Source organism: Thamnophis sirtalis, unplaced genomic scaffold (genome assembly GCF_051295495.1).
Source record: "Thamnophis sirtalis isolate CommonGarterSnake01/CBP01778 unplaced genomic scaffold, rThaSir2_p1.2 scaffold_4, whole genome shotgun sequence".
NCBI classification, from domain to species: Eukaryota; Metazoa; Chordata; class Lepidosauria; order Squamata; family Natricidae; genus Thamnophis; species Thamnophis sirtalis.
This window is the reverse complement of record NW_028261384.1, coordinates 62410172-62437980: the sequence shown is the minus strand read 5'-3', so window position 1 is coordinate 62437980 and position 27809 is coordinate 62410172. Positions and strand designations below refer to the sequence as shown.

At 40.1% G+C, this 27809-nt stretch overlaps 1 protein-coding gene across 5 annotated transcripts in view; it reads right to left on the bottom strand.

Moving 5' to 3' along the window:
• The window catches only part of MLH1 (mutL homolog 1), a 114209-nt gene that overhangs the window by 49258 nt on the left and 37142 nt on the right, over positions 1-27809 (bottom strand). For all 5 annotated transcript variants that reach the window (XM_087713020.1, XM_087713019.1, XM_087713021.1 and 2 more), the window contains 4 exons: positions 23588-23700; positions 15205-15298; positions 10592-10745; positions 9695-10038 (listed from right to left, as the gene is read on the bottom strand). In XM_087713020.1, coding sequence (XP_087569146.1) covers positions 9695-10038; positions 10592-10745; positions 15205-15298; positions 23588-23700 — 705 coding nt within the window. The remainder of the gene's footprint in view (positions 1-9694; positions 10039-10591; positions 10746-15204; positions 15299-23587; positions 23701-27809) is intronic.

The window sequence follows — 27809 nt, the reverse complement described above, 5'->3', positions numbered from 1 at the left end:
CAATCAATGGGTTATGTACCGGTAAGTGGAAAAGAGTGGCATCTGGATAGATGAGACAGAAGGAAGTTGTAGTTTAATGACTGCTATGATTGTTATGCTCACAACACCATTGCAAAACTAGGAATTTCCAAGATGTTTGGAGGTAAAGCAGAAGGTGATAAGGATTTTTCAGTGTAATGATAAATTTGGCTCAAGAACTTCCGATATCATCAATTAATAATATGCTTTTATCTAGGTCACTTTATATATTCAGGGTTTCTTTTTAAATTATACATTTTTCAGCCATTATACTGTATAGAGAGCAGATGGTATGTAAAAACACTGAACATAAAAGATATATGGGTAAGCATGCTAATAAAGTAGTTAAAGAATATTTAAATATGTATAATATTCAGTTTGTCTAGAATTCTTCTCCAAATTTAATGATGTTGAATGAGAACTAGTCAATGAGAACTAGACCTTGCCAGAGGGTCTTGATGACCCTAAATCATCTTGAAGAGATGGTGAAAAAGAGAGGTAAACTTTGTAGATCGTAAAGAGATCACCAGCTCCTTATCTGATCTGGGGGAAGCTGTCAATCTGGGGGGGGGGGGGAGAGAAAAGGCAGCCACTGTGTGCTGCCAAGGCTAAACAGTGTGGAGGCTGGGTGAGAATTTACAACTTTTTAACTTCTACTAAGACTGTTTAAGAGACTGAGATAGTGAGAATGAAAAAGAAAGGGGGTGATTTGTCAATCTTTCATCCCCTGAAATAGTGGCAGATGCAGAAAGAGATTTAAATAAGAATTTTGAAGGGTTTGGCTTATTGGATGTTTTAAATGCCAAAGACTAATGGATTGGCCACAGAAGGTTAACTAAGTGGAATTATTGATTTAAAACTTTGTTTTTGAACTTAAACTTGGTTCTGGAATTTTAAAAGGGGGAAAAAACATGGTGTATACAAAACAAGTTAAGTGAGAAGACTAATAGAGAAATAGCTCAACAGCAACATCTTCTGGTTAAAGAAATATCCAGGAGGAAAGTCGAGGAAAATATAGAATTGAAAGTGGACATAAACATAATAAGTTTGACCTTGGTAGCTTTTTGGAACATTGTTGCAAGATTACTAGGAGACTTAGATAAGTTGTCTGTACCTGGGAACTGTGTAGAAGAATTACAGAACTACAGTGAAGAGTGTGGAAACAGTGGAAACTGTAAATACTACATCCTTTGACTGATATGGATGATAGCACATGAACAATTGAGCAACTGGAACTGGGAAATAGAGAGGCTCCTTTCAAATAGGAGAAATTTTTTATTTTTTACCAGCTAATTCTTCTACCAGATTTACAATTGGTTGGATATAAATTTTGGGGTCTTGATAGGCCATGTGGATGACAAAACTGTTGAACTCTTGTGGATTACAATTTACAATTTTGTGGATTATAAGAGACAAGGAACCAATAAGAAAGATTTCAAACTGCTCTTGGATTAGACACAGATGCATAATTGAATATTTGGAACTGGGGAATAATGAGATTGCAAAAAGATGAAAGAAGAATTCTACATCCTAACTTTCAACATCTTCTCCCTGGAGATTCATAAGAAATGCCTGGAATAGTAAAGGAATTGGATTTACTCTTAAAAAATGCAACGGACAGGATGGAGAAAGTATTTAAAGAGGCTATGGAAAAAATAGAAAACTCTATACAAGTGAATACAAAACTCTATGTAAGTGAAGACCAAATTCTTCTGGAAAATGAGAAGCCAATAGAATAAAAGGAGGAATTAACAAAAAAAGAATGAAGAAGATAAAGAGGAGATATTAATAAAAACAATAGTAGTGGATGAAGTAAACCTGGGGGAAAATATATTGAGAAGGTTGGAAGGCATTTTGGAAAGGAAAGGGAGAAAAGAGCTGGGATAGAAAGCTTTGAAACCAGGCAACTGAAGAGGGTGGATATTGGAGGAGTACTTAGATCAAATATTCAGGAAATAGACATAATTAGAATCAGAGATGTAAGGGAGGAATATGGGAGGTAGGCAAAAAAAAGCATAGCAAATAAAACATTGAAGCAGGAAATAGACAATGGTTAGATTTTTTTCCCTTATTCTCTAGCATTGTTTGGGTTTGCCTTTATCCTCCCTCTTTTTTATTTAAAACATAGCAACTATAAGGCTGAAGCAGGCAAGAAATGATGAAGGGATGATTACCCTTTCCTTTTTTGAGTGGCTTCTCTCTCCCTCTTCACCTGGTTATTTTATTGAGTGTTCTTTTTTCTTATACTTTCTGTTGTTTTTTGAAATGGGACAAACTGTTTCACTGTCAGATAAGAAAGATGGAAGTTAGGAGGGGAGGAGCCGTGACGGCACGACATGCAATCTCAATGCTCTGAGATCGCAGTTGACACTTTTGACTCTGGGTGGTCCAAACGGACCTAAACCGTCCCGTAGAGGCGGTAAACAGGAAGAATACATCTTGCTGATCACAGGGACATCGCAAAGTCCTGATTGATCCAAGAGAAGTTTGTCACTCAAGCTGGTGACAAAAATCCAGCCAAATGGCTGATGAGGCTCCAAAATGGAAGGATACGGAAAGAGAAAGTGTTTTCAGCTGGTGAGGAATTTTTACTGTTTTAAAAGTGACTGCCTAAAAAAAATCCCTTAAAATTAATGTAAATTGGAGAACAAAAGAAATAAGCGGCAGAATTAAACTTGGACTGGTTTTGAACAGTGGGTTATCTTACTTTTTAAATGCTATCTTTACGGATGGAATTTATTCAAGCCTTTTAAAATGAATGGATTAAATTTCCTTCTGTTTTTTTCTTCTTCTTTGACTATTCTCCGTAATCTATGGACTAAAACTTTCCTCTTTCATTACTGTGGGTATTTTTCTAACTCATTTAAGAATCAGATCTTTTTTAAAAATTTGAAATACAAAAAGATACAAAAAGAAACAAAGAAGTGGTAACATTCTAACATTGTAATGCTGCTACTCGGAAGCTAGATGTTTGTGTATTAGAAACAAAATGCTTCTTTCACTGATTATCCTGGCTTGGCACTTCAAGGACTCACAGCTTGTTTAAAGTGATAAGAAGAAGAAAAACACACAGATGTTCCTTTGAAGTAGTTTCTTAACCAGAGAGAGGTGAAATATTATTGCGATGCTTAATTTTGCTAAAACCTTCTAAACTAGAGTAGCAGTGTTTGTCAGCTGGAAATCATGGCGCAATTTCAACACCAGAAAGAAGTTTTAAATCTGCAACAGATATTCTCAGAAATACAGAAATTATCAAATACAAATGTGAGGATAGAGAAGAAGTTGAATTACTTAGTGCATCTAACAGTAAAATATGACAGAGAAGTTGAAGATGTTCATCAAATAGAAAAAGTGGTGGTTAAAATCCCAAAAATCTAAGAGGAAAATGAATATAAAGAAATTAAAATTGCTGATACTTATGGTGATTGGTTTGTTTCTGAAAATGGAAAGAGTGGAATACTGAAAGAGGAATTAAATGGAGGGGAAACTTTCCCCAGATGGGAAGATACAGAAGAGGAAAAAATAAAAGAATTTATGGACTTAAAGAGAGAAACCTTATTAGCAATAGTTTTGATAACATCACTGACAATCAAAGATAAGCAGATTAAGGAAACAGAAGAAGGGCATCGAAATTACAAGAGAGATCTTCTAAGCAAAGAGTTGATGATGCCACAAATGGTAGAAGATATGACACGGTTTTATTATTGGAAAGATACTGGTTGATAGATGGAAGAGTATAATTTAAAACTAGCTAAATTTGGCGAAATTTAGTGACAATGGATATAGTTAAATAAATAATTGATGTATACAATGTGTAGTGATATGATAAGTAATAATAGGATGTGAATATTGAATGGCACCCATGAAAGGAATACTAGAAACCCTTATTCTTATAAAGAATAATAACAATAACAATAATAATAACAACAACAACAACAACTCCGCCGTTGCCGGTCCCAAGCCCGGATGAGAAAGGAGGAGGGTTGGGGTCAGGTTGGCATCTGGTCCTGTAAAAAAAACCCGCCAACCCATACAATATGGTGAAAAAAACAAATAAGAATTCCATACCGCATCGGTCGTCGCGCGGGTTAACAAGGGCCGCGGCGGATGTTGGGGTCCCTGGACATCCGTCGACAAGTGGGCTACAAGTGGACCAGCCAACAAAACAACAAAAATATAGTGCAGATGAAAACCGTGCCATAATGGCCTGTTACTACAACTCAGAGCCAGAAAAAAGAGGCTATTTAAAGCGAATGTATGAATTATGGAAACAACAATATCCAGATTCAAATGTTAGTGAACAACAACTAGCAGATCAAAGGCGATTTATTATACGGAATAAAGTGTTTAGTGAAGTTGAACATGAGGAAATTCAGGCAAATTGCAAAACCCAAAAAACAATATCACAAGCGGAAATAACTGATATTCAAGACACAACTAAAGACATTATAGTAGAACTCCCAGAAGAAGCTCTCGGGGAGGAAATAACATCACCACCACTAGAACCAGTTATCACTGAACCAACTGATGAACTAACTCAAAAACAAAAAGAATTGAAGGATAAGATCATGGAGCATTTTCTGCTTAATGAGGAAAGGCAACGTTTACCATCACTAAAAACTGTGCCTAAGAAAATTTTGGCCCCTATCATGAAAATGGTTAATGCAGTGTTTTCAACAATTGAACCGGGATCCATCTTGGAAACAAACCAGTTAATGTACAGCGCAGCTGTAATAGTCACTAATGAACTAGGCATTAAAATTAAAGTACCTAGTCACACAACAGAAAAAGCATCAAAGCCAAAGTGGAAAATCCGTTTAGAACAAAAAATCAAAAAATTAAGGGCAGATGCTAGTAACTTAAAGAACATGCATGAGCAACGGCTTAAAAACAACAAAATCATAGATCGGCTAATCAAAAGATATAGATTGGATACAAGAAACATCAATGAAGCTGTAGAGATTGTAAAACAGCAGATAACAGCAACAGCTAGAAAAATTGAAAGATATGAGGCACGAATCATCCAATATAAACAAAATCAGCAATTTCGATCAGACCAACGGCGTTTTTATCAAAGTCTTAATGTGAATGGTGACACCAAAAGTGAAAAACCAGAAAAACAAGCCACAGTTGAATTCTGGAAAGAATTGTGGGAAAATGCAAAGGACTACAACAAGGAAGCAAAGTGGATACATGACTTTGAGAAAAGCATTGGCAACAAACAAATGCAAGTATTAGAAATAACAACTGAGATGGTCAAAAATCGAGTTAAAAAGGTAAAGAATTGGACATCACCTGGAAAGGACCAATTACATGGTTTCTGGCTCAAATATCTGACCAGTTTACATGCAATATTGGCCAGGCAACTGAATGAAATTTTACAAAAGGGCCAAATTGTTGAATGGTTGACAACTGGAAAAACATACTTGATTCAGAAAGATGCAACTAAAGGAACAACACCTGAAAATTACAGACCAATAACATGCTTGCCAACAACCTTCAAATTACTCACAGGCATTATTGCAGATAACATGATGGATTATTTGGAAACAAACATCATCTTGCCAGTAGAGCAAAAAGGCAACAAAAGAAGGAGCAGGGGCACAAAAGATCAGCTTCTAATTGATAAAATGATATTAGAAAATTGTAAGAACAGAAAAACGAACTTGAATATGGTCTGGATTGATTACAAAAAGGCATTTGACTCACTGCCACATAGTTGGATCATGAAACAATGGAGAACTGAGTTGGCAGTAGGGAATGAGATCTACGGAATGGTTAATATCAAGCGAGGAATTTTCCAGGGTGATTCACTTTCACCTCTTCTCTTCATCATCGCAATGATCCCACTATCAGTAATCTTTAAAAAAATGAAATTAGGCTACCAAACAGCCAAAGAAGCTGAAAAAATTTCGCATTTACTATATATGGATGATTTGAAACTCTATGGAAAGTCAGAAATAAAAATACAATCATTGACAAACACAGTCCGAGTATTCAGCACCGATATTTCAATGCAGTTTGGCATGGAAAAATGCGCCACTGTATTCATAAAAAGGGGCAAAATCACTGCATGTGAGGGAATTGAAATGCCCAATGGCCAATTAATTAAATGCAAAGAAAATGAAGCCTACAAATACTTAGGCATTCTGCAGTTGGATAACATCAAGCATGGAGAAGTAAAAGCTATTGTCAGGCAAGAGTACACCAACAGAGTTAGGAAAATTTTGAAATCTAAATTGAATGGTGGAAATACAATCAAGGGCATAAATACCTGGGCAATACCAGTTATAAGATACACAGCTGGTATAATTAACTGGACACAAGCTGATTTGGACATTTTGGACCGAAAACCAGGAAACTAATGACAATGCACTACAGTTTACATCCACGTGGTGATACTGATAGATTATACTTGCCCCGAAAATCAGGTGGCAGAAGATTATTACAAGTGAAGCAAACAGTTGAAGAAGAAAAACATGCACTGGCTGATTATTTAAAAGAAAGTCAAGAACATCTATTAATCAAAGTAAAGAACAAAAATCTACTGAAGGCCCAACAGACGAAACAAGAATACAGAAAAGATGTGATAAAATCAAGAATGGAGAGTTGGCAGAACAAAGCACTGCATGGCCAATTTCTGGAAAAAATAAAAGATAAAATGGACAGTGAACAAACTTGGTTATGGTTAACAACAGGTACATTAAAGGAAGAAACAGAGTCACTAATCCTGGCTGCGCAAGAACAAGCTATCCGCACAAATGCCATTAAGGCCAAAATCAAAAAATCCTCTGATGATGCCAAATGCAGACTTTGCAAAGAAGCTGATGAAACTGTTGATCACATCCTCAGCTGCCGTAAAAAAATTGCACACACTGATTATAAATTGCGGCACAATTCAGTAGCACAAATGATCCATTGGAATTTGTGCAAAAATTATAATATTAAAACAGCAACAAACTGGTGGGAACATCAGCCTGAAAAAGTCACCAAAAATCAGATGGTCAAGATCTTATGGGATTTCCGTATACAAACGGACAAAATACTGGCGCATAATACACCAGACATCACACTGGTTGAGAAAAATAAGGTCACAATCATAGACATCGCAATACCAGGTGATAGCAGGGTCGCCGAGAAGGAACATGAAAAAATTGCAAAATACCAGGACTTAAAAATCGAAATTCAACGACTATGGCACAAACCAGCAGTGGTAATTCCAGTGGTAATTGGCACACTGGGTGCTATTCCAAAAGCACTGGAATTACATTTGAAACAGTTAAAGATTGACAAAATCACCATCAGTCAAATGCAAAAAGCCGCACTGCTTGGACCGGCACCATATTACGAAAATACGTTACGACGTCCTAGGCCCCTGGGTGGGGCTCGACTAGTAACCAATGCCAAATCCGGTGAAACAACTGGCCGCTGTGATACAATTGTATAATAAAGTTAGATTCAGTTAAGTCTTGATTACTAGGGGAAAAATGGTATGATGAAGGATATAGTCAAATAAAGGAGGGATAATGATAATAACGTATATATATATATGTGTTCTCACCCCACCTTTCCCGTTCAAAAACTACAGCCAAACAGAACTTCAAAGGAAATATTTTTATCAGTCCCGGCTTTTGCTGGCTGCGAGCCCAAAATAAACATAGATAAATTCTCTGGCAAAAAGTTAAACAGCAAGTGCAAAAACAAACTCTTACAGCAAACCACTTCTCCAAGTTGGTTTCTTTGAATCATGAACATAAACAGGGAACCTTGACTAGAACAGGAACAGAACGGAATAGAACGGAATGAACTTTGAGTTCTGCAACTAGGGCGTGGCACCATCAATCTTTTATCCGCAGGAGATCCTTAACAAGCCACAGCTGCTTGTTATCCTCTCCTGTGAGCATCCTGAAACCACTCACAGGAGGTTTCTGTGTCAGAGTCTGATAGCAGCTCCAAAGACTCCTACCGAGCCACAACATGTATGTATGGGTACAATATAAGGAAATGAGATGTAAATTGTAAACAGTGATTTGGAAAGGATAGAAAACTTTGTTATTAAATATTATGGATGTTTAGCTAGAATAGGATATAAGGATTTAGTGTCATTGGAGGATTTTAGAAATAGTAAATGAAATGCCAGTATGTGGTTATGTATTAAATCTTAGTATATTTTATGATGAAGGACGTTTAAACAACTACAGTCAAATGAAAATGGATGTATGATGATGGTAACATGTATAAATATCTGAGTGAAAACACTTGAGTTAATATGAATTATGCTTGATGACTGTGGAAGAAATGCACGAAAGTCTTTTGTAACCAACTGATACACTTTCTACAGTATGTAAAAAAGGAAGATTTTATGTGTTCTGTTTGTTTTGAAAATTAAAAATAAAAAAACTTTATAAAAAAGAAAGAAGATGGAAGTTAGAAAGAAAGAGATGTCAATAGAGGAAATCTTAAAGAGGAGAATTGTTAAAGCAGAGGATGTTAAGTATCATTGTGATTATGTTATTGCACTATTACTATTATGATGAATGTTATAACAAGAATAAATACTATGTCTGATGAAATGTTACTGTATCCAGACCAAACACTGTTTGATGAAAATTGGATTGAATATAAATAAAACCGATAAAAACATTTTTTTTAAAAAAGGGAAATGACTAATGGAGCTCAGGCAATGAGCAAGAACTTATCCCTCCTGATCCCTGAGCATGAAGAATGGAGAGGTGGAAACAGCGAAGGCCAACCCAATGACTCAGGATGAGAGCCCCCTACTCCTCTTCACAAGGCACAGCTGGGGACTGAGACTTAAGAAGATACTGTGGGGAGGGGCATTTGTTTGTTTGCCCCGCACATGTGTGCTAGTCATTTCCATCTCTAGGGGCAGTGCTCATCTCCGTTTCAAAGCCGAAGAGCCAGCGCTGTCTGAAGATGTCTCTGTGATCATGTGGTTGGCATGACTAAATGCTGAAGGCGCATGGAGCGCTGTTACTTTCCCACCAAAGTGGTCCCTATTTTTCTACTTGCATTTTTACATGCTTTCGAACTGCTAGGTTGGCAGAAGCCGAGGCAAGTAATGGGAGCTCACTCCATTACACAGCACTAGAGATTCAAACAGTTGAACTGCCAACCTTCTGATTGCACAAGCTCAACATCTTGGCCACTGAGCCACTGCCTCCCTCACAATTGCATCTATGAAACCAAACTATGGACCTAATATCCTCCTACAGCAGACATGGGCATTTTACAGTACAGAACACATCTGGCCTTTTGACACTACCTGAGTGGCCCATAGCAGTGGGAAGGAATGGGGGCAGCAATGGCAGCCCTCTACAACAGTTCCAGTTTCTCATGCAACCCTTTGGGAAAATTGTCCACCTATGGTCTACAATGTAAAACTTTTTCTATGGGAGTATATGGAAATTTACTTAATCAGAAAATCACTGGAAAAGGGCGTAAGTAATAAATTACATTAGAAATGGGATACTTATCAGAATAGATAATGCTAAGCAGCCCGGACAAATATTAAAGAATTTTTAAAAGAATCTACATGAAGATTCATCTTTTTTCTATAAAAGGCTTAAAAGCATATAGATTTTGATTTTAATGTAACTAGAAAAGAGAACAAGTTTTCAAAAGAAATATAGTGTTGTACAAAAAAATCTCTTACCTTTCAGGTACTTCTTCAATTGGCATTGATTGGCTCTTCATTGATCCTGTCAGAGTCTCTTCAGCTCTTGAAACACTTGTACTCAAATCACATTCTTCCATTTCAACATCTTGTACTCCAATAGTCTTGCAACATTGCATGTTGCTATTGTCCTCCGGTTCTACCACAACAAGCTCTGCATTCTTAGTTTTATTAACTGGTTGAAGAAAAGCATCCAATTTTTGGTCCCTTGAGTCAGTACGGATCATCTGGTAAGCATAAATCTGCTCACTTCCTTGAGTAGCTGAAGATTTCGCTGATTTAACAACTTCAGTGGAAGGGACGGTAATGGCTGGTAATAATGTCTTCATTGCAGAAAAATAGTGATGAAAGAATATTTTAATGTTTGTACAAATTAAAGTCCTTTCCAAGCTCTGCTTTACATGAAACCTACCTTAATTTTATATTACACAATTAAAATTATTAATTTATATTAAGATAATGTATTTGGATTTTTCAGTGATTCCACAGATTTTCAATGATTTATCATAAGATGCAATACTGTTTCTTTATAAAATGAAAAAAAAATCCTCTAAATAAAGGAGAATGTTATTTAGCTCAGAGTTGAAATGAGGGGTCCTTGGTGCTCTCTGAGCTTTCTTGCCGACATTTCATTACTAGTTAAGATCCTAACTTCGGTAATGAAACATCTGTAAGAAAACAAACTCACTCAGAGAGCACCAAGGATCCCTCAAAGAGCTCTCTAAACTGAATTGTGCACTTAGTTATGCAAATATTCAGCAAGAGAAGAGCTTCTCATACACAATATACTATAATCTAGTTTGGAATTATTTTCATAATATTATTATCAATAAAACATATATCATTACTCCTTTGGGAATAAAAGAATCCACTTACTTGAGTGAAATACATCCTTGATGAATTGGAATCTAACAATTTGCTCTCTATATGTTGTTGTACACGCTCCAGGATGCTGTCTTCATGGAGGAAATGTACTTCATGCTTTGTAGGATGCACATTCACATCCACATTCGGAGGTGCAATCTCAAGACTATAAAACATTTTGAGAACAGTAAGTGTAAGTTGATCAAACGTGTTCAATTACAAACTTGCGTTGTAACCAGAACTGTGGTAGTATGTATTTTTTCAAAACCAGAAGTAAATCATAACAATCCTTTAATCACACGACTGAGAGATATTTATTGTATAGCCCATTGTGCATTTTGAAACAAAACAGATACAACCAGAGGTGTATTCAGCAGGTTCTGACCAGTTCTGGAGAACTGGAAGTGGAAATTTTGAATAGTTTGGAGAAGTGGTAAATACCACCTCTGACTAGCCCTGCCCTCATCTATTCTCTGCCTCCCGAGTCCCAGCTGATCAGGAGGAAATGGGGATTTTGCAGTAACCTTCCCCTGCCATGCCCACCAAGCCACACCCACAGAACGAGTAGTAAAAAAAAATTAATCCCACCACTGGATAAAACATTAATACAATAACATTCATTTACTGCAATTTATTTTGTGGCTTTTTTTCTTAAGGAAATCAGAAAAAAATACATAAGATGGTTAAGTACAATAAGCAACTGTCAGAGTTCAAAATATCATCCAAAATTAAATCAGAGTCCAAGGCAAAGTATTGTTCAAGGTCCCAATTTATTAAGACTATTACTATAGGGAAGGGACCTAAACATTTCAGCCCTAATTTCTTGCTAAGCATTCTTAACTTTATGTATTTGGTAGACAAGAAAACTTTATCCTCCACATGGAAGGAGGGTTGGAGTGATTGGTGCTTATCAGCTTGTTTCTTGTACTCTTCTGCTGCTTCTGGCAGAGCTTTTTTCGTATTCTCCCACCTTTTTAAGATTGTCCATCCATTCAGTCAGAGACATGGAGGAGGGGGGCTCTCTGGGCGGTTCAGGCATGGGAACAAATTCCATGCTGCTGGTAACTTGAAAAGGCGTTTTAAGGGCTTTGAGGTTTTTATGGTCAGTCCAGACCTCGAATAGCATGTCTCCCCCTCTAGGAAATATCTCCAGGTGAGTAGGGCTCACTGGACCGCATAGGCTTCTTTCTCCCAAAAGGCCCACCTTCTTTCTGTGGCAGTGAGTTTCTTGGAGACATAAGTACACGGCAAGAGTTGTCCCTCTTTGTTGTTTTGCAACAGCACTGCCACTACAGCCACATCATTAGCGTCTTCCATTCATCTCCCTTCCTGATACGTATGCGGTAATACACCTCTTTCAAGTCCAGTTTGGTGAACACTTTGCCTTTAGCTAAGTTGTTCAACATGTCTTTCATGAGGGGGAGAGGGGAGGTTTTTTATGCAAACACAGTTGATTCTCAGGAAGTCAACACAGACACACACACATACATATACACACGTCTTTCTTCTCTTTGAAAAGCACGGGGGTGCTACTTCTGACTTGGCTGGTTGGATGAAGCCCCACTTCAAATTAATACTGATGTATTTCCTTAAGTCCACCATCGCTTTAGGAGTCATGGAGTACATTTTTGGCTTCAGTAGGGCTGCCCCAGGCATGAACTCTATCGTGCAATTGGTGGGTCAGTGAGGGGGAGGAAATAATTGCAATCTTCCTCACTGAAAACCCCTGCCAGACCCCAGTATTCTTTTGGCATTTGCTGAATGCCTTGGAATTTAGTGTCTGCTGTGGGAGCTGCAGGCTCTAGACGGTCTGTTTTAAGGGGTTCAATGGTGCCTGGGTGGTCTTCTGGTTTTACAGGGGTAGTGGCCCAATGCCTAGGGTCAATTTTCAAATGCCGTCCTCCCATTTTATAGTATGTGCCCATTTGTCCAACCATACAAGCCCCAAGATGATTGATTCATTTATTTTTGGTGCTATGATGAATCTAAAAAGTTCATAGTGGCGCCCTATCTGCAACTTCACCAAGTTGGTAATTAGCTTGGTGGTGGCCCCTCCAATTAGCGTCCCGTCCACTTGCTCAAGCTGAATGGGATTGGCTAAGGATCTTGTGCCTATGCCCAGCTGCTTCCTGATGGACATGCTGATTAAGCACGACTGCCTCAACTTCCCCTTCTACCCCAGTCTTGGGCACTATGAGTTTGGCTTTGATGGCAAAGGGACAGATGGGTGCACTTATCACCCGCTGCTTTTTTCCTCCTCTGAACTGGGAGGGGTTTCTCCATCTGGCGGAGTCTCTGTCTCCTCAGACTGGGCATCGGATCCTTCTGTTTGTTGGGTGAGACAACTCTTTTCAGGGGGGTTTGGGGGTCCTTTTTTGTCTCACTGGCGGCTTGGGTGCACACTAGTGGGACTGGGGCTGGGGCAAAGCATTCAGATTCTCCGTGTCCATGTTGACCACACTGGTAACATTTTATTGCTTCTGCAGACTTGGTGGCAGGCGTTTTGGCTTGCTTCATTTGTCTTCAGTGATCCAAAGTTCTTCTAGCCGGCTTTTCGGCAGTGGGCTTTCGATGACGGTGAAATTTGTGATCAAGAATGACTGCAGTATTGTACCAATTCTGGATCTGTTCTGGCACTCCCCTTATTGCTGTATGCTTTTCTCAGTTCAGGATCTAGGGCATCTTTGAATGTGTGCACAAGGAATCATTCTGGCCAGTCCCTTAGTTTTTCGGGTGCCCTTCTAAAATCCTAAGCTAATTCCTTCACGGGACAGCCAGCCTGTCGCAAACCTTGGATCTGCTCTTCTGCTTCCACTTGTTGGGCTACATTGCTAAATTGGATTCCAATCAGCTGAACAAACCTGTCTGCATCTTCTAATTCAGAAGCCATCTCTCGTGGCACTTTGCTACCTATTTCGCCACTTCCCCTTTATTCATCCCATCAGTGAAATCATCTCTCAGTCAGAAGGGTATTGATCCTCAAATTGATCAATGTGCACCGAGACTTGATTTAAGAAGTATGCTAGCTTCCCAGGGGTCCTATCAAATGTTGCCTGAAATCGATAGGACACAGTAGCTGGCGGGGCTGGTGCCTGGATTTGCCAGTGCGGTTGGGTGGGTGCTTGGGGCTGGAGCCCCCTTTGTGGCGGTGCTTCCTGCGCTGAGGTTGGGCAGGAACCTGTTGGGGCATTGCGACTGGGGATGCCCCTGCAGTGGTGGCTGGCCTGGAACCTGTTGAGGGGTCACTCCCTGGGGTTGTCTCAGTTATCTGAAATGGTTCCATCTGCTGAGGAAGGGCAGGCATTCCTTGGTATTGTGCCCATCCATTTCCCAGGAAGAAAGCCCACTCTGGTGGGACTTGACTTGCAGGCTGCAACCCAAACATCAGTGGCTGGCTAAGGGCCAAAATCCCCCACCCCTCTGCTGCTGGTTGGGTTGATTTTCTCATCCTAGTTGATGGGCCGTCTGTGCCCCAGAGTGAAGGGGCACTGCTGTTGGTATTATTCCAATGGTGAGGTTTTGGGCTGACCTGCTTTTCCATAAATCCCCACTCCATTGCGTTGCAGAGTCTCGACCTGGGAAGGCGAACATTGGCTGGGCCATGGTCTACCTGTGTGGTTCGGAGCTAAGGTAAGGGTTGATTCCACTCATGTTAAGCTGTCTGAATTGGTCTGGGAGGCTGGTCAGAGACTGACTGCGTGAGACTGGCTGGGATCCCCAATCATCGGAGCGCCTGGTTGGTGTCTGCTCTGATCCCCTTCATTCGTGGCTGATCCCGCACCCACTTCTGGCTCCAACAGCAACTCCTTAGGGGAAATAAATCCCGTGGCTTCATCTTGCAGAGTTTGGCCTGATTGCGAGGGATGCATAGGAGCTGGCTTTGCGCCTGGCTCCCAGCTGGCATTCCCTCTTCGTGGCTTCCACGGCTTCCACCATGGCTTTTGAAGGCAGGTAGATTATCTCGACAGATAGGCGATCCATCATCTGCTACTTTCTCTGTGGGAGAATTACTGAATATTGAATAAATATGAATTATTTATTCATAAGAAGTAGTAGCAAGCATAGTTTCTGAGAATAAGACAACCAGCAGAAATATTCACAACACAGTATTGTTATTTATAACTTTACAAATTAACAATAAATTTTAAATTGTATTTTGAAATGGACAGGCAGATAATAGATAAAACTGAAGCCTGGCTAAAGCATTTGCAGCCAATGAAATTTGCAAAATTATATTCAAAGCAATAGATACCCATGAACCATCACAACCACTAGTGAGATTCCAAAAGAAAAAAGTGCTGGTCCACTTTGGCAGAGATTCAGATCATAGCTGGGATCTAAAATTCCAGATTTAAGTCAGGATCCAGAAAAGACTCTTAATTACATTTGTTTGTAAAGGAAGAACTATTTCTACCAACACTTTTGAACATTCAAACAAAAACTTTTCCATTGTACATAACCACCTCCTTCTTATGCAGATTTAATTTCCATTCAGTAATCCTTATCCAGTCAAATTCATATATCAAGCACTGGTCCTAACATCTACATTTTTGGATTGTTAGGAAGGAAAGTCTCCTCTTCTTGCCAAACTGAATTTCAATGGCAAAAGTATTTCTCAGTATTACCTTATATATAAAAATGGATACGTGCTTTTGGGTAAATAAGCAGCATATATAGTCTCTATTGCTCTGCGCAAGGCAGTTGACTCTACCAATCGATCTGAAAAGAGAATGGAAAACATTGTTTCAATTACTTTTCCAAATTATCATTTTTATAACCATTTCTGAAAAAGCTTAGCATTTATATTCAAAGACCTATACCAAATATATAATACAAAAATTAAATTTTGTGATTGTAAAAATGTTCTTAACATTCGTATATAAATCATATCACATTCAACAAATATTCTTAAAGACATAGAAACTCAATGATTTGGAATCAAGATCTGTCCGTTTTAATGACAATTAAGAGCCTTCATTATAAAAAGAATGATCCATTTAGCCCAAAATTATATTTTAATTAAGATCTAGTTATTTGGTAAACACCTTATATTTCTTTCTACATCACTGCGCATAATGATTCTGTCATGACTGCGATTTTTTTCTCCTTTATGATTTCTTTATTTATGATTTCTTTTCTTATTTATGATTTCTGGTACATAGTCAATCAATAGTTTACAGTTTTTCATCTTTAGGCTCTCCTTACCCGGATCCTCACCCGGATTGTTGTTGGGGGCAATATGCTGACTCTGTAAACCGCTTAGAGAGGGCTGAAAGCCCTATGTATTGTATTGTATTGTATTGTATTATATTTATTTGTCTTGTATTGTATTATATTTATTTGCCGCCCACTCCCGAAGGACTCCGGGTGGCTCACAATAGACAAGGGAAGGGGAAATAACTAGACAAAGATAACACTTTAAAAAACGCAACATTCACAGTTTCCGTGGGGCTGGATGTTTCACAAGCCCCCCCCCCCCCCCGGGCCTGCTGGAGCAGCCAGGACTTGGTGGCTTTGCGGAAGGCCGGGAGGGTAGTAAGGGTCCGGATCTCCACGGGGAGGTCATTCCAGAGGGCTGGAGCTGCAACAGAGAAGGCTCTCCCCCGGGGAGTCGCCAGCCGACATTGGAACCCCGAATTACTTGGGTCAAGTCCATGGCTGTCATGGAAGCCATGAACTCCTGCGCCCCGTCAGAGCGTTCACCAAGTGTAGGCAGGTTGAAATCCCCCAGAACCATAAGCCTGGGGAACTCTACCGCCACCTCGGCTACTGACTCGAGGAGCGAGGGGAGGGCTGTTGCAACGCTGTTGGGAGGTAGGTATGTTAGCAACAAACCCACTTGACCACCAAGGTCCAACTTCATCAACAAGGACTCATACCCGACAAGCTACGGAGCAGGGATCCTACAAGGAACTAAAGACCTTCGGATGATGACAGTCACTCCCCCACCCCTTCTCTGGAGTCACGGCTCATGAAGCACCTGAAATCCTTCTGGGCACATTTCAGTGAGGGGGACTCCTCCCTCCGGGCCCAGCCAGGTTTCAGTAATACATGCCAGGTCTGCCCCCTCGTCTAAAATTAGGTCCCGGACAAGGGGAGCTTTGTGAACCACAGACCTGGCATTTAGCAACAACAGCCTGAGACCAGGGCCCTGACAGTTCTCGCCATCTGGCCCTGGAGTGGAACTAGCAGGGCTGGAAGGAGGGATCTCTGTGATGTAGCGAACCCTCCTTCCACGGTAATGGCTAGCCCTCAAGTTCCCATCATACCTGCCCCTCCCCATAGTGACCGTAATGTTCCGGCCCACCCCTGCAACCGTAGACCCCATAAGCCCTCCCACAGCCTCCGCACCATCCAGCAGGCGATTTTTATCACTCATTCTGGGACGGGAGGTAGGCCTGGGCCCCCTACCACTTCTGCAATAGCACTCAGTGGAGGAGGCACCAGGCTGTACTCTCAATCCTCTCATACACACACAGCCACTCATCCATGCATTCCCTATGAAGCGGTATATAAGTCTAACTGCTATTGCTATTATGCTCTAGGAATATTAATTAAATATTACGGAAAACCAATGTAGGTTGAAAATTATACTTCTAATATAGTTGATCTTAACTACATTAAATCAAATCAACATATCTTGATTCAGGACCTTATTTGTTTCCTCAGATGCAAGTTGCATAATTAGCTGAAGACTACACTTGGCTTTCAAAAACACATCAAAGGTTATGTACACAAAAATGTATACATTTTTTCCTTTTCCCTTTTTATTTTAAATATATTTTTATTGTTTTTACATTTAAAACAGTGCAGCACAGTGAAGTCGTAATGACCATACAATCAAATTATATACAAATAATCTTATCCAATAACTATTACTTAATACATTATCTATCCTTCTATCCAATCACATTATTTACAATTTATTCCAGTCTTGTCACCTTGTCTTATACCAATAATAAAATTTATTCCAAACATCATAGTATTCCGATTCCCCTTTATTTTTTAATTTGAGGGTGAGCCTATCTGCTTCCGCACAGGCCAAAATTTTCTTAATTATATCTAACACTGATGGGATATTTTCTTTTTTCCAATACTGTGCATAAATTATATGTGCCGCAGTTAATACATGTATAATTAGATAGAGCACATCTTTCTTATACCCCTCCGGTATTATGCCTAGGAGAAAAGGCATAATGGTTTGGTTTGTATAAATTTGATCTCCCACCATTTGTTCCAACCATGACTATATCATTTTCCAATATCTTTTCGCCTCATTGCATGTCACCACATATGATAAAACAATTTGGGGGTCAAATCTTTAAACATTTTGGAGAGCCGTGCTGGGGAAAGTTGCCATCTGTAGAACATCTTATACATATTTTCTTTATAAACCGTGGCCATTGTTAGCTTCCGATTAAGTATCCAAAGTCTTTCCCATTTAGCCAATTTCACATTGTAACCAAAACATTTTGCCCAGGCGACCGTAGTTTCTTTGACATGTTCTTCCTCAAGTTTATATTCCAGCAAAAATCTGTACAGCACTTTGATCAACCTATCTTCTATCTCTATCAGAAGTTTATCTAATATTGTATAATCTTTGGCAATACCTTCCTTTTTCCCATCCTGTGCAAACCTTGATTGTATCTGTAGATAAGACCACCATTCTAGGTGTACCTTGAGGCCGTTAGGGACTGGATGAGGGCAAACAAGCTTGTACTCAACCCCGAAAAGACCGAGTGGCTGTTGTGTTTCCCTCCCAATAATTTGGCTTGTGTTCCATCGCTCAGGCTGGGGGGCCAAATATTACACCCCTCAGACAGGGTTCGCAACTTGGGAGTCCTCCTGGACCCACAGCTGACCTTTGATTACCATCTGTCGGCTGTGACCAGGGGGGCATTTGCCCAGGTTCGCCTGGTGCGCCAGTTGCGACCCTACCTGAACCGGGAGGCTCTCACAACAGTCACTTGTGCCCTTGTGACCTCTAGGCTGGAATACTGCAACGTGCTCTACATGGGGCTGCCCTTGAAGAGCATCCGGCGACTTCAGCTAGTTCAGAATGCGGCCGCGCGAGTGATCGTGGGCGCACCTCGGTTCGCCCACATAACACCTATCCTCCGCGAGCTGCACTGGCTACCTGTCGATCTCCGGGTGCGCTTCAAGGTGCTTCTCACCACCTATAAAGCCCTTCATGGTAGTGGATCTGCGTACTTGAGAGACCACCTCCTGCCAATTACCTCCTCTCGACCCATCAGATCTCACAGATTAGGCCTCCTCCGAGTGCCATCTGCCAGCCAGTGCCGGCTGGCAACTACGCGGAGGAGAGCCTTTTCAGTAGCAGCTCCGACCCTCTGGAACGATCTCCCCATGGAGACTCGTACCCTCACCACCCTTCAGACCTTCCGCACAGCCCTCAAGATCTGGCTATCCCGTCAGGCCTGGGGGTAAAGAGTAGAATCCGCCCCCACCCGAATGTTGAATGAATGTTGCTTGACTTTTAATTATATATTGTGTTATATGTCATTGTATGTTCCCCTTCCCATATAAGTTGTTAGCCGCCCTGAGTCCCCTCAGGGAAAAGGGCGGCCTATAAATAAACTTATTCTAAATTCTAAATTCTACCCCTTGTGATGCCAATTCTAGTCTAGTTTTTATTTCCCACTGTCTGTTCAATAACTCTTTGTATGTGACCATTTTTTTCATGTTGATTAAATTTGGGTGTATGTATTCTTCCTTTGTGGATAGCCAAATGAGTAGTTCAATATAATGGTCATGTTTAATTTTATTCCATACTAATAACAGGAACTGTCTGATATAGTGTATATTGAAATATTTATGTGCAGATCCTTTTTCATACCATAGGAAGGCATGCCATCCTGCTTGGAGGTCATGTCCTTCCAATTTGAATAATCTTTTGTTTCTCAACATTATCCATCTTTTATAAATCTTAGAATGGCTGCAGTATAGTAAAGGTCCCAGTCTGGAATGCCAAATCCTCCTTTTTCCTTGGTATCTTGCAGAGCTTTGAGTTTTATTCTTGTTTTTTCCCCCCTGCCATATAAATTTAAAGACCAATTGATGGCCCTCTGGAATGAGCTCCCTGTTGAGATCCGGATCCTTACTACCCTCCCGGCCTTCCGCAAAGCCACCAAGTCCTGGCTGTTCCAGCAGGCTGGGGGGAGCTGAGAAGCATCTACCTCCATAGAAATTGTGAATGTTGGTTTTGTTTTTAATATGTTGTCTTTGTCTTGTTCCCCCCTTTCCCTTGTCTTTTGTGAGCCACCTGGAGTCCTCCGGGAGTGGGCGGCATACAAGACAATAAATAAATAAATAAATAAATAAATAAATAAATAAATAAATAAATAAATAAATAAATAAATAAATAAATAAATAAATAAATAAATAAATAAATAAATAAATAAATAAATAAATAAATAAATAAATAAATAAATAAATAAATTCAAAATCTTAAAAAACCTTTTTCTAATTTAATGGCAATGTTCTGAAACAGAAAAAGAAATGTTGGTAGTACATTCAGCTTTATGACTGCAATCCTACCCATCAGGGACAATTGTAGATTTTTCCACCTAAGTCTCTCTTAGTTTTATTGATTAAATTAATATAATTGTCTTCTTTGATGGACACACACTTCGCAGTTAAATGTATATCTAGATATTTGTTGTTTCGTTATGTGGACCTCTTGCAATGCAATTATATCATAATTTAGATGTTTTAATTTATTAAAGGTTGTTTTCCTTATCTGGGGCGAATTTAAACCATTGATATTCAGTGATAGGATCTTGACTTCTCCCAACATGATTCTATGTATATTTAGGTCATGAGCTTCTTGTTGCCCTGATCTCTCTCGCTTCTTTTGGTTCTTCCTCTTTTCTCTTAAATCAGCTTCTTTCTCCTTTTTGTCTCTGATTGCTCCTTTTCTCTTATCTGTGCCTTGAGTCCTTGCATCCTTGCCTCCAACAGTTCTCCTTCCTCATCCTCCTGACCAACGAGTTGATTGTAAATTCTTCCGCTTGTTCCACCATGTCTATTCTGAATCTTTTATCTCTCCAAGTTACCAGTATGCCCTCTGGCATCAATCATCTGAAGTTAATTACATATTTATTCAGCACTGATGTTAAAAATTGATAGGGCCTTCTTAATTCTTTAATTATTCTCGGTACCTGTTTTAGGACTGTTAGTAGTTGTTGACTGTCTACTATCGGGTCGTCTCTTGTTCTATTGAGCACCTCATTGTGTATTGATTTTTAACAAACTTTACATGAACTTCCATCAGGAGATTATTCTTTTTTGGGTAGTTTGTCTGGATTCTATATGTCTCGTTGATCTTGCTTGCCATCTCATCATTTTCTATTCCCAAAGTCTTTGTCATGAGATCTGCCATCATATCCGGTAGATCCTCACCTTTTTCTTCTTTTACTTTCTGAAACCGTAGAAATTGGGATGTTTTCTCAGATTCTAACGTAAGGACCATTAGCTCAATGGAACAACCTGGACCAACCTAGAGCTCAACTCCTCCATTCTTTTCTCTTCCTTCTCCATCCTTTCTTCTATTGCATTTATTCTTTGTTCATTTTTATTGATCTGTTCCTGAAACCTTTCGAATTTATCATCCATATTCTGCATTTTTTCCTTTAATTCTCCAGTGTCATTTCTTATTTCTCCAATATCCTTTATCAACTCATGATTGCTAGCCATCGTTTCTTGCAGAGCCTGTATTATCGTCTGAAGATCCAGAATTGAATTAGATCTTTCTCTCTGGAGCATGTCCTCAGAGGATCTCTGGTTGGAGGGGCTGGAACCCAGGGCCAACTGCACCAGCATATGGTCTCACAAGGGGTCTGAGGATCTCATCTCGGTACCTAATGGCAGTCAGGCTCTGGCAAGTACATGGAGGACTGTGCGGCCCCCTAAAGAAATGCCACCCCACACCACTACTGACCCACTGCCAAACCAGTCATGCTGGAGGATGTTGCAGGCAGCAGAACGTTCTCCAAGTCACGTCTGTCACATGTGCTCAGTGTGAACCTGCTTTCATCTGTGAAGAGCCAGTGGCAAATTTGCCAATCTTGGTGTTCTCTGGCAAATGCAAAACGTCCTGCATGGTGTTGGGCTGTAAGCACAACCCCCACTTGTGGACGCCGGGCCCCCATACCACTCTCATGGAATCTGTTTATGACTATTGAGCAGCCACATGCACATTTGTGGCCTGCTGGAGGTCATTTTGCAGGGCTGTGGCAGTGCTCCTCCTGTCCCTCCTTGCACAAAGGCGGAGGTAGCGGTGCTGATCCTGGATTGTTGCCCTCCTAAGACCTCTTCCACATCTCCTGATGTACTGGCCTGTCTCCTGGTAGCTCCTCCATGCTCTGGACACTACGCTGACAGACACAGCAAACCTTCTTGCCATAGCTCGCATTGATCTGCCATCCTATCCAGGATCCATCCTGGATAGCTGCACTACCTGAGCCACTTGTGTGGGTTGTAGACTCCGTCTCATGCTACCACTAGAGTGAAAGCATCACCAGCATTCAAAAGTGACCAAACCATCAGCCAGAAAGCATAGGAACTGAGAAGTGGTCTGTAGTCACCACCTGCAGATCCACTCCTTTATTGGGGATGTCTTGCTAATTGCCTATGCTTTCCACCTGTCGTCTATTCCATGTGCACAACAGCATGTGAAATTGATTGTCAATCAGTGATGCTACCTAAGTGGCCAGTTTGATTTCACAGAAGTATGATTGACTTAGCGTTACACTGTGTTGTTTAAGTGTTCCCTTTATTTGTTTGAGCAGTGTATGTGTGTGTATAATATCAAGAACAGTAGAATTAATAATCTTATGACAATAACAATATATTTCTTTGATAGTAGTATTATAACATTAATTCCTAATCCTTAAATTCAACCTTACATATGCCCCTCCTATATTAGTTATATGAATATTCTGAATCCCCTTAGTGTTCTTTCTCTCTCTCCAAAGTCGTTTCTTTTAATAATGTCCAAAAGTTGTTATCAATGTCCTCCAATAGCCAGGTCTCTGCTATCCAAGGGGTATAGTCACCAAAGATTCTGCTTTCTCTTGAAATATGTTTCTTCTTCAGACCGTGTATAATTTACCTATTTTCCCCTAGGTGCTTCAATATTATCAAGGTTGTTCAAAGCCAGCCCTTGTTATGATGACTAAGTTTAAATCCGGCTTCCCAGTCAGTTCAGAGAAGGCCGGGGGGGGGGGGGGGGATTTCCTGTCTCCACTTTGACTATTCGATCTTCTTGCTTGCTTACTGGCATCCAACTTCGCTCAGCACTTTCCTCTCGCCGCTGCAGTGGGGGAGATAGAAGGGAAAAATCCACCCCCAGTCCTAGCTGCAAGCCCCTCAACCCCCTGGGCTATTTTGGAATAAAATACCTTTCACCAACATCAGGAATCAAATAAGCCACTCGCGACTCTGCCACTTCCTCTGCTTGATCCCAGCTTACTCCGACCAGCTGTCAGCACTCTGGGACAGCCATTGCAGATCACTCTCTTCCGCATCCGGACTTATGAAGGAGATTTCAAGCCCAGACCATGAACCACCATCCTATGGTCGTACAAAACCACTCTTCTTCTTCGGTTTTCCCTACAGGAAACCTCTGGCTTGCAAAAATTTTGCAAAACAAACTTCCCAGATACCAAGCCATTCATGCTGGCAGTTAACCCCACCTCCTCCTTTTCCCTTTTTTAATTGCATTCACCTAGAGAGATTGATTATTGTAATGCAAAAACATGAAGCTTTTTTCATTTTCAGATCATGCTATTTCATTAAGATTCAGTGCTATAGTTATTGCTATTTTTTAAAAGGTCTGTTTTAATTTCAATACATGGATGAACTATGTGGAAGAAAAAATAACCAGTAGTTTCAGGATGGAGTTAATAACAAAAATGGGCCTTTAATGAGTTAAAATATCCCTTAAACATTCAGTGAAAACATGAAAGTGAATATATTTGTACTTACGATTTACAAAAAGTAAAAAGATGCACTTCTTCATAGAATAATTTGCATTCGTTACCAAACCTTTCATTTTAAAAGCCAATGTTGCATCTTCACAGCCCACTTCAATCAATTCTCTAAAGATATTCAAATAAAAATATAGTCCTTTTACTTTTTAAATAAAACTTTAACACACTAAAACTATTGTAATTAATAATTATTAAATATGCAACACATATTCTGCTCATGATTCCACTGTTTTCTAATCTTTAATCCCAGATAAAGCCAGATTACATCTTCTATATCTTTAATATTACTACTACTAACCAGTAATTAACAGTTTTAGATACAACAGTAAATAATATCACTGTAGAAATTAGTCAAAGTTCCTTATTCACAAAATAAAACTAATTTCAGTAAATACATCCTCTTATAGTTATTTTCATACCTCCATAGAAGTACATAGAGTAATTTTTTCATAATATACAATTTTAGGGAAACACCTTAAATTGTTTTTAGAAGCACATGGTAGCCCATTTAAACTATTATCAGACAATCATGAACCAGCTTTTCATAAGCTTCAAAGTGCCCTTCCCTTTCACATTCTTTTGCATATGCAAGTACTTGTTTTAGAAGAGTCAGTTCATTTTATCAATGAAGAAAAATAACAATTACTCCAATCATGCTCAAAAAAAATCAGATAACAAAAGATAATTATTATAAATCAGAGATCTCAAACTTTTCTAATCCTTTTGTGCACTATTGAAACATGTATATATATTATGATAAAATATTTGGAAGAACTGAAAAATAATGTTACCTTCAACCCATTTATTTCAAGTAATCCATTTTTTAAAAAGCCAATTCAATTGTTCGATGTGGCCCTTAAATAAACTAAACTAAAAAATTTAAAAATCAAGTATTTTACAAACTTAGGAGGCGTTGGCAAACCCCAGAACGATTGCCTGGTGATACATTTGTGCCTACAGACACTATGATTCATGTTTCTGGGTTAGATCTAAACTATACTAGTCTAACTAGTGAATATCAATACAGCAACAAAAGGAACCTTATTTGAGCCTTAACTATTATTTATCTATTTATATCTAACTTTTATTATTTTTATAAATACCTCAAGGTGATGAACATTCATAATAGTTCTTCCTCCTATTTTTCCCACAACTATCCTGTGTGGTGGGGTGGGCTAAAGAAAATATCTGGCCCAAAGTCATGCAGATCTAAAACTCAGTCTCTTGTTTACTACCTGATGCCTTAACCATTAAATCAAATTGGCTCCCTGTATATTAATATTAACAACTGTCACTTTCATTTAAAAAAGATAGTTAATATATATCCAAAAACTCAGTTAACATTTAGGTTGTAAGTATTTATATCTTTAATCTATGTTCTTTCACAAATCAAAGGTCAGGAGATTTATCAAGGGAAAAATAAGGGCGGATTAAAAAAACCCTCAAATGATCAAATAGAATAAGGTTGAAGGTCTTCTAGTCCAGCCCCTTGCTCAAGCAGAACCTATACCATTTTAGATAAGTGACTGTCTAGACCCATGTTGGCGAACCTATGGCACATGTGCCACAGGTGGAACATGGAGCTATTTCTGAGAGCATGTGATGTATTGGCCTGTCAGGTCCAGCGTGTGCAGCTGATTTTAGACCTTCATTGTCACCAATTTTCACCCTCCAGAGGCTTCTCCAAAGTTCGGGAATGGACTTCCGTTTTGAGTGTTCGGCTGTTTTTCACCTTTCCCAGGCTCCTAGAAAGCCTCTGGAACCTGGGGAGGGTGAAAAACAGACCTACTGGGCCCACCAGAAGTCGGAAAACGGGTCATTTCTGGCCTCTGGGGGGGGGGTGGAGGTCATTTTTGCCTTCCCCAGGCTTCTAGAAAGCCTCTGGAGCTTGGGGAGGGTAAAAAATGAACTTACCGCACCCATTGCAATTGGAAAATGGGCCTTTTTTGCCCCTAGACGGGGGAGGGAGGGCGTTTTTGCTCTCTCTCGATTCCTAGAAAGCCTCTGGAACCTGGGAACGGCAAAAAACAGACCTGTTGGTCCAACTGGAAGTCAGAAAATGGCAGTTTCTGGCCTCTGGAGCACTTCCAGGGGGAATGGGCAGGGCGTTTTCGCCCTCTCCAGGCTCCAAGAAAGCCATGTCCGCATGCGCAGGGCAATCACACGTGCATGCGCAGGAGGCACAGCATGGGGGGCATTAACTAGGGGGCATTGACTAGCCAAACTGAATCCTGTAGCTGTTCATGTTTTTGTCTCCAGGTCTTTAATCATCTTAGTTGCTCTTTTATGAACTTTTTCCAAAGTCTCAACATTTTTTTTGTAGTATGGTGACCAAAATTGATTGCAGTATTCCAGGTGTGGTCTTATTAGGGTTTTATAAAGTGGTTCTAGTACTTCACTAGATACAACTCTGATACAACCCAGAATTGCATTAGCTTTTTTGGTGCCTGCTGCGCACTGCTGGCTGATATTCAAGTGATCATCCTTTTGGACTCCAAAGTCCCTCTCACACACAATGGGCCCTATATATATTATAAGCTGGCAGAAACACCCCAGAAATCAAGCTCAGGATCCAAAAAGATCTTGACAAACTTAAACAAGAGCCTTGTGGAACCCCACTACTTCTCTCCATGTGGATGTAGTAAGAACTACATCATTTAGTAGTTTGTCAGCCAGCTACAAATCCATCTGGTGCATTGGATTATAATCTCTTTTTGTGTGAATACTGATCCAAATAGGTTAAGCAGCTTTCTAAGATTTTGTTGCAAAAAGTACTGTGTATGACATCTCAGTTCCTGGAGAAATGGTGAGATATAATTCAATTTCACTTTTTAAAAGTCTGGTTTTAATACATGTAACTGGCTTAGGTAGCTAAAGATGATCTTTTCTGTTGTGTCTCTTTTTTCCATGGTTTTGACGGGAGAGTCCAGGATGGGTTATTCTAGCCTGCTAGCTCATTGACTGCATTGAAAGTCTGAAGACACATCTCCTTGGTAACGGTCCTTAGTCTTTCAATTTAGTCTCAGCTCGCAGGACTGTTTCTCTTGAGCTCTCAGCTCAAGCTTTGAAAGATTTTTCAATTTGTGCTATAAACTGATTTTTTGGACTACAGAGGAAGAACTGTTATTGCGTTGTGAGTTAGCACCATAGGTGCTGCTGCGGAGCTCCATTAGCCCAAATTATAGCACTTGCCGTTTTCACACCCCTTTGGTGCTCCGAACATTTGCCTCATGGATGATTAACAGAAGTTGAGGGTGACTTCTAACTCTCAGGAAAGACTGAGCACATTAACAACCTAGTGCGGGATCTTTTGGATTGCAGTGCGGCTGCAGTTGGACAACTTAGAGCCAATTTCAGTGAAGTAACAGCCTTTGCTCTTTTCGCATTGATTATTCTCGCCGCCTTTCAAATTGGCAGCAGTGGCAGAGGTTTCGGAGCCTGCAAAGCCCCTTTTGACTGCCCTGGCTGGGCGTTTAAAATAGCAGACATGGGGCATAAAGGGAGGCTTCAGTTTCTAAGCCATGACATTGAGTGCCGAGGGCTCCATTAACGTGCACAGCCCCAACGATTTTTCCTGCTTTTTTGGTGCTCAAACGGTTGCCTCAGGGTTCTGATTAAAGCGGTGGCCATTTTGTTTGCTCCAGCAGCCATTTTAACTGCTCCAGTGGCCATTTTGTTGCCTTCCAGCTGCTATTTGATTGCATCGGCTGAACAAGACCTTTTTGAATTATATTGGCCCCATTCTACTACACAGAATTCTATTACACAGTTATTGGGCTCTTAATTCACCATGTGGATCAAGTCATTTTGGCCTAACCTGTGGGCTTGCTGTTGGCTTACAGGGATTCAGGTCATCTCGGCCTAACTTGTATGGTGAATTGCCTTGGTATGATTAAAGTGCCTACAACTGCCTCAAATCTGCAGAATCGCTGATATTCATTAGGGTGATTCCAACTGCCAAAATATTTTTGCAGAGGGCCTGACAATTGACTACGGCACTTACCTTCCTCCTCTGACGGTTGGTGCTGCTATGGATGAGAACAGTGCTGCTTCGGGCCTAGCCCAGACTAATTCTTCACCGCTGGGGTCTGAATTTCATATCAAAGGGCTTAGTAAGCCTAGATCTGCTAGCCTGGTGGCAGCAGCCAAAATTAAAGCAAAGACTAGGTTCAGAAGAGGGCTTCTATAGCTGAGGAGAAGGCAGCCAAACAGAGCCA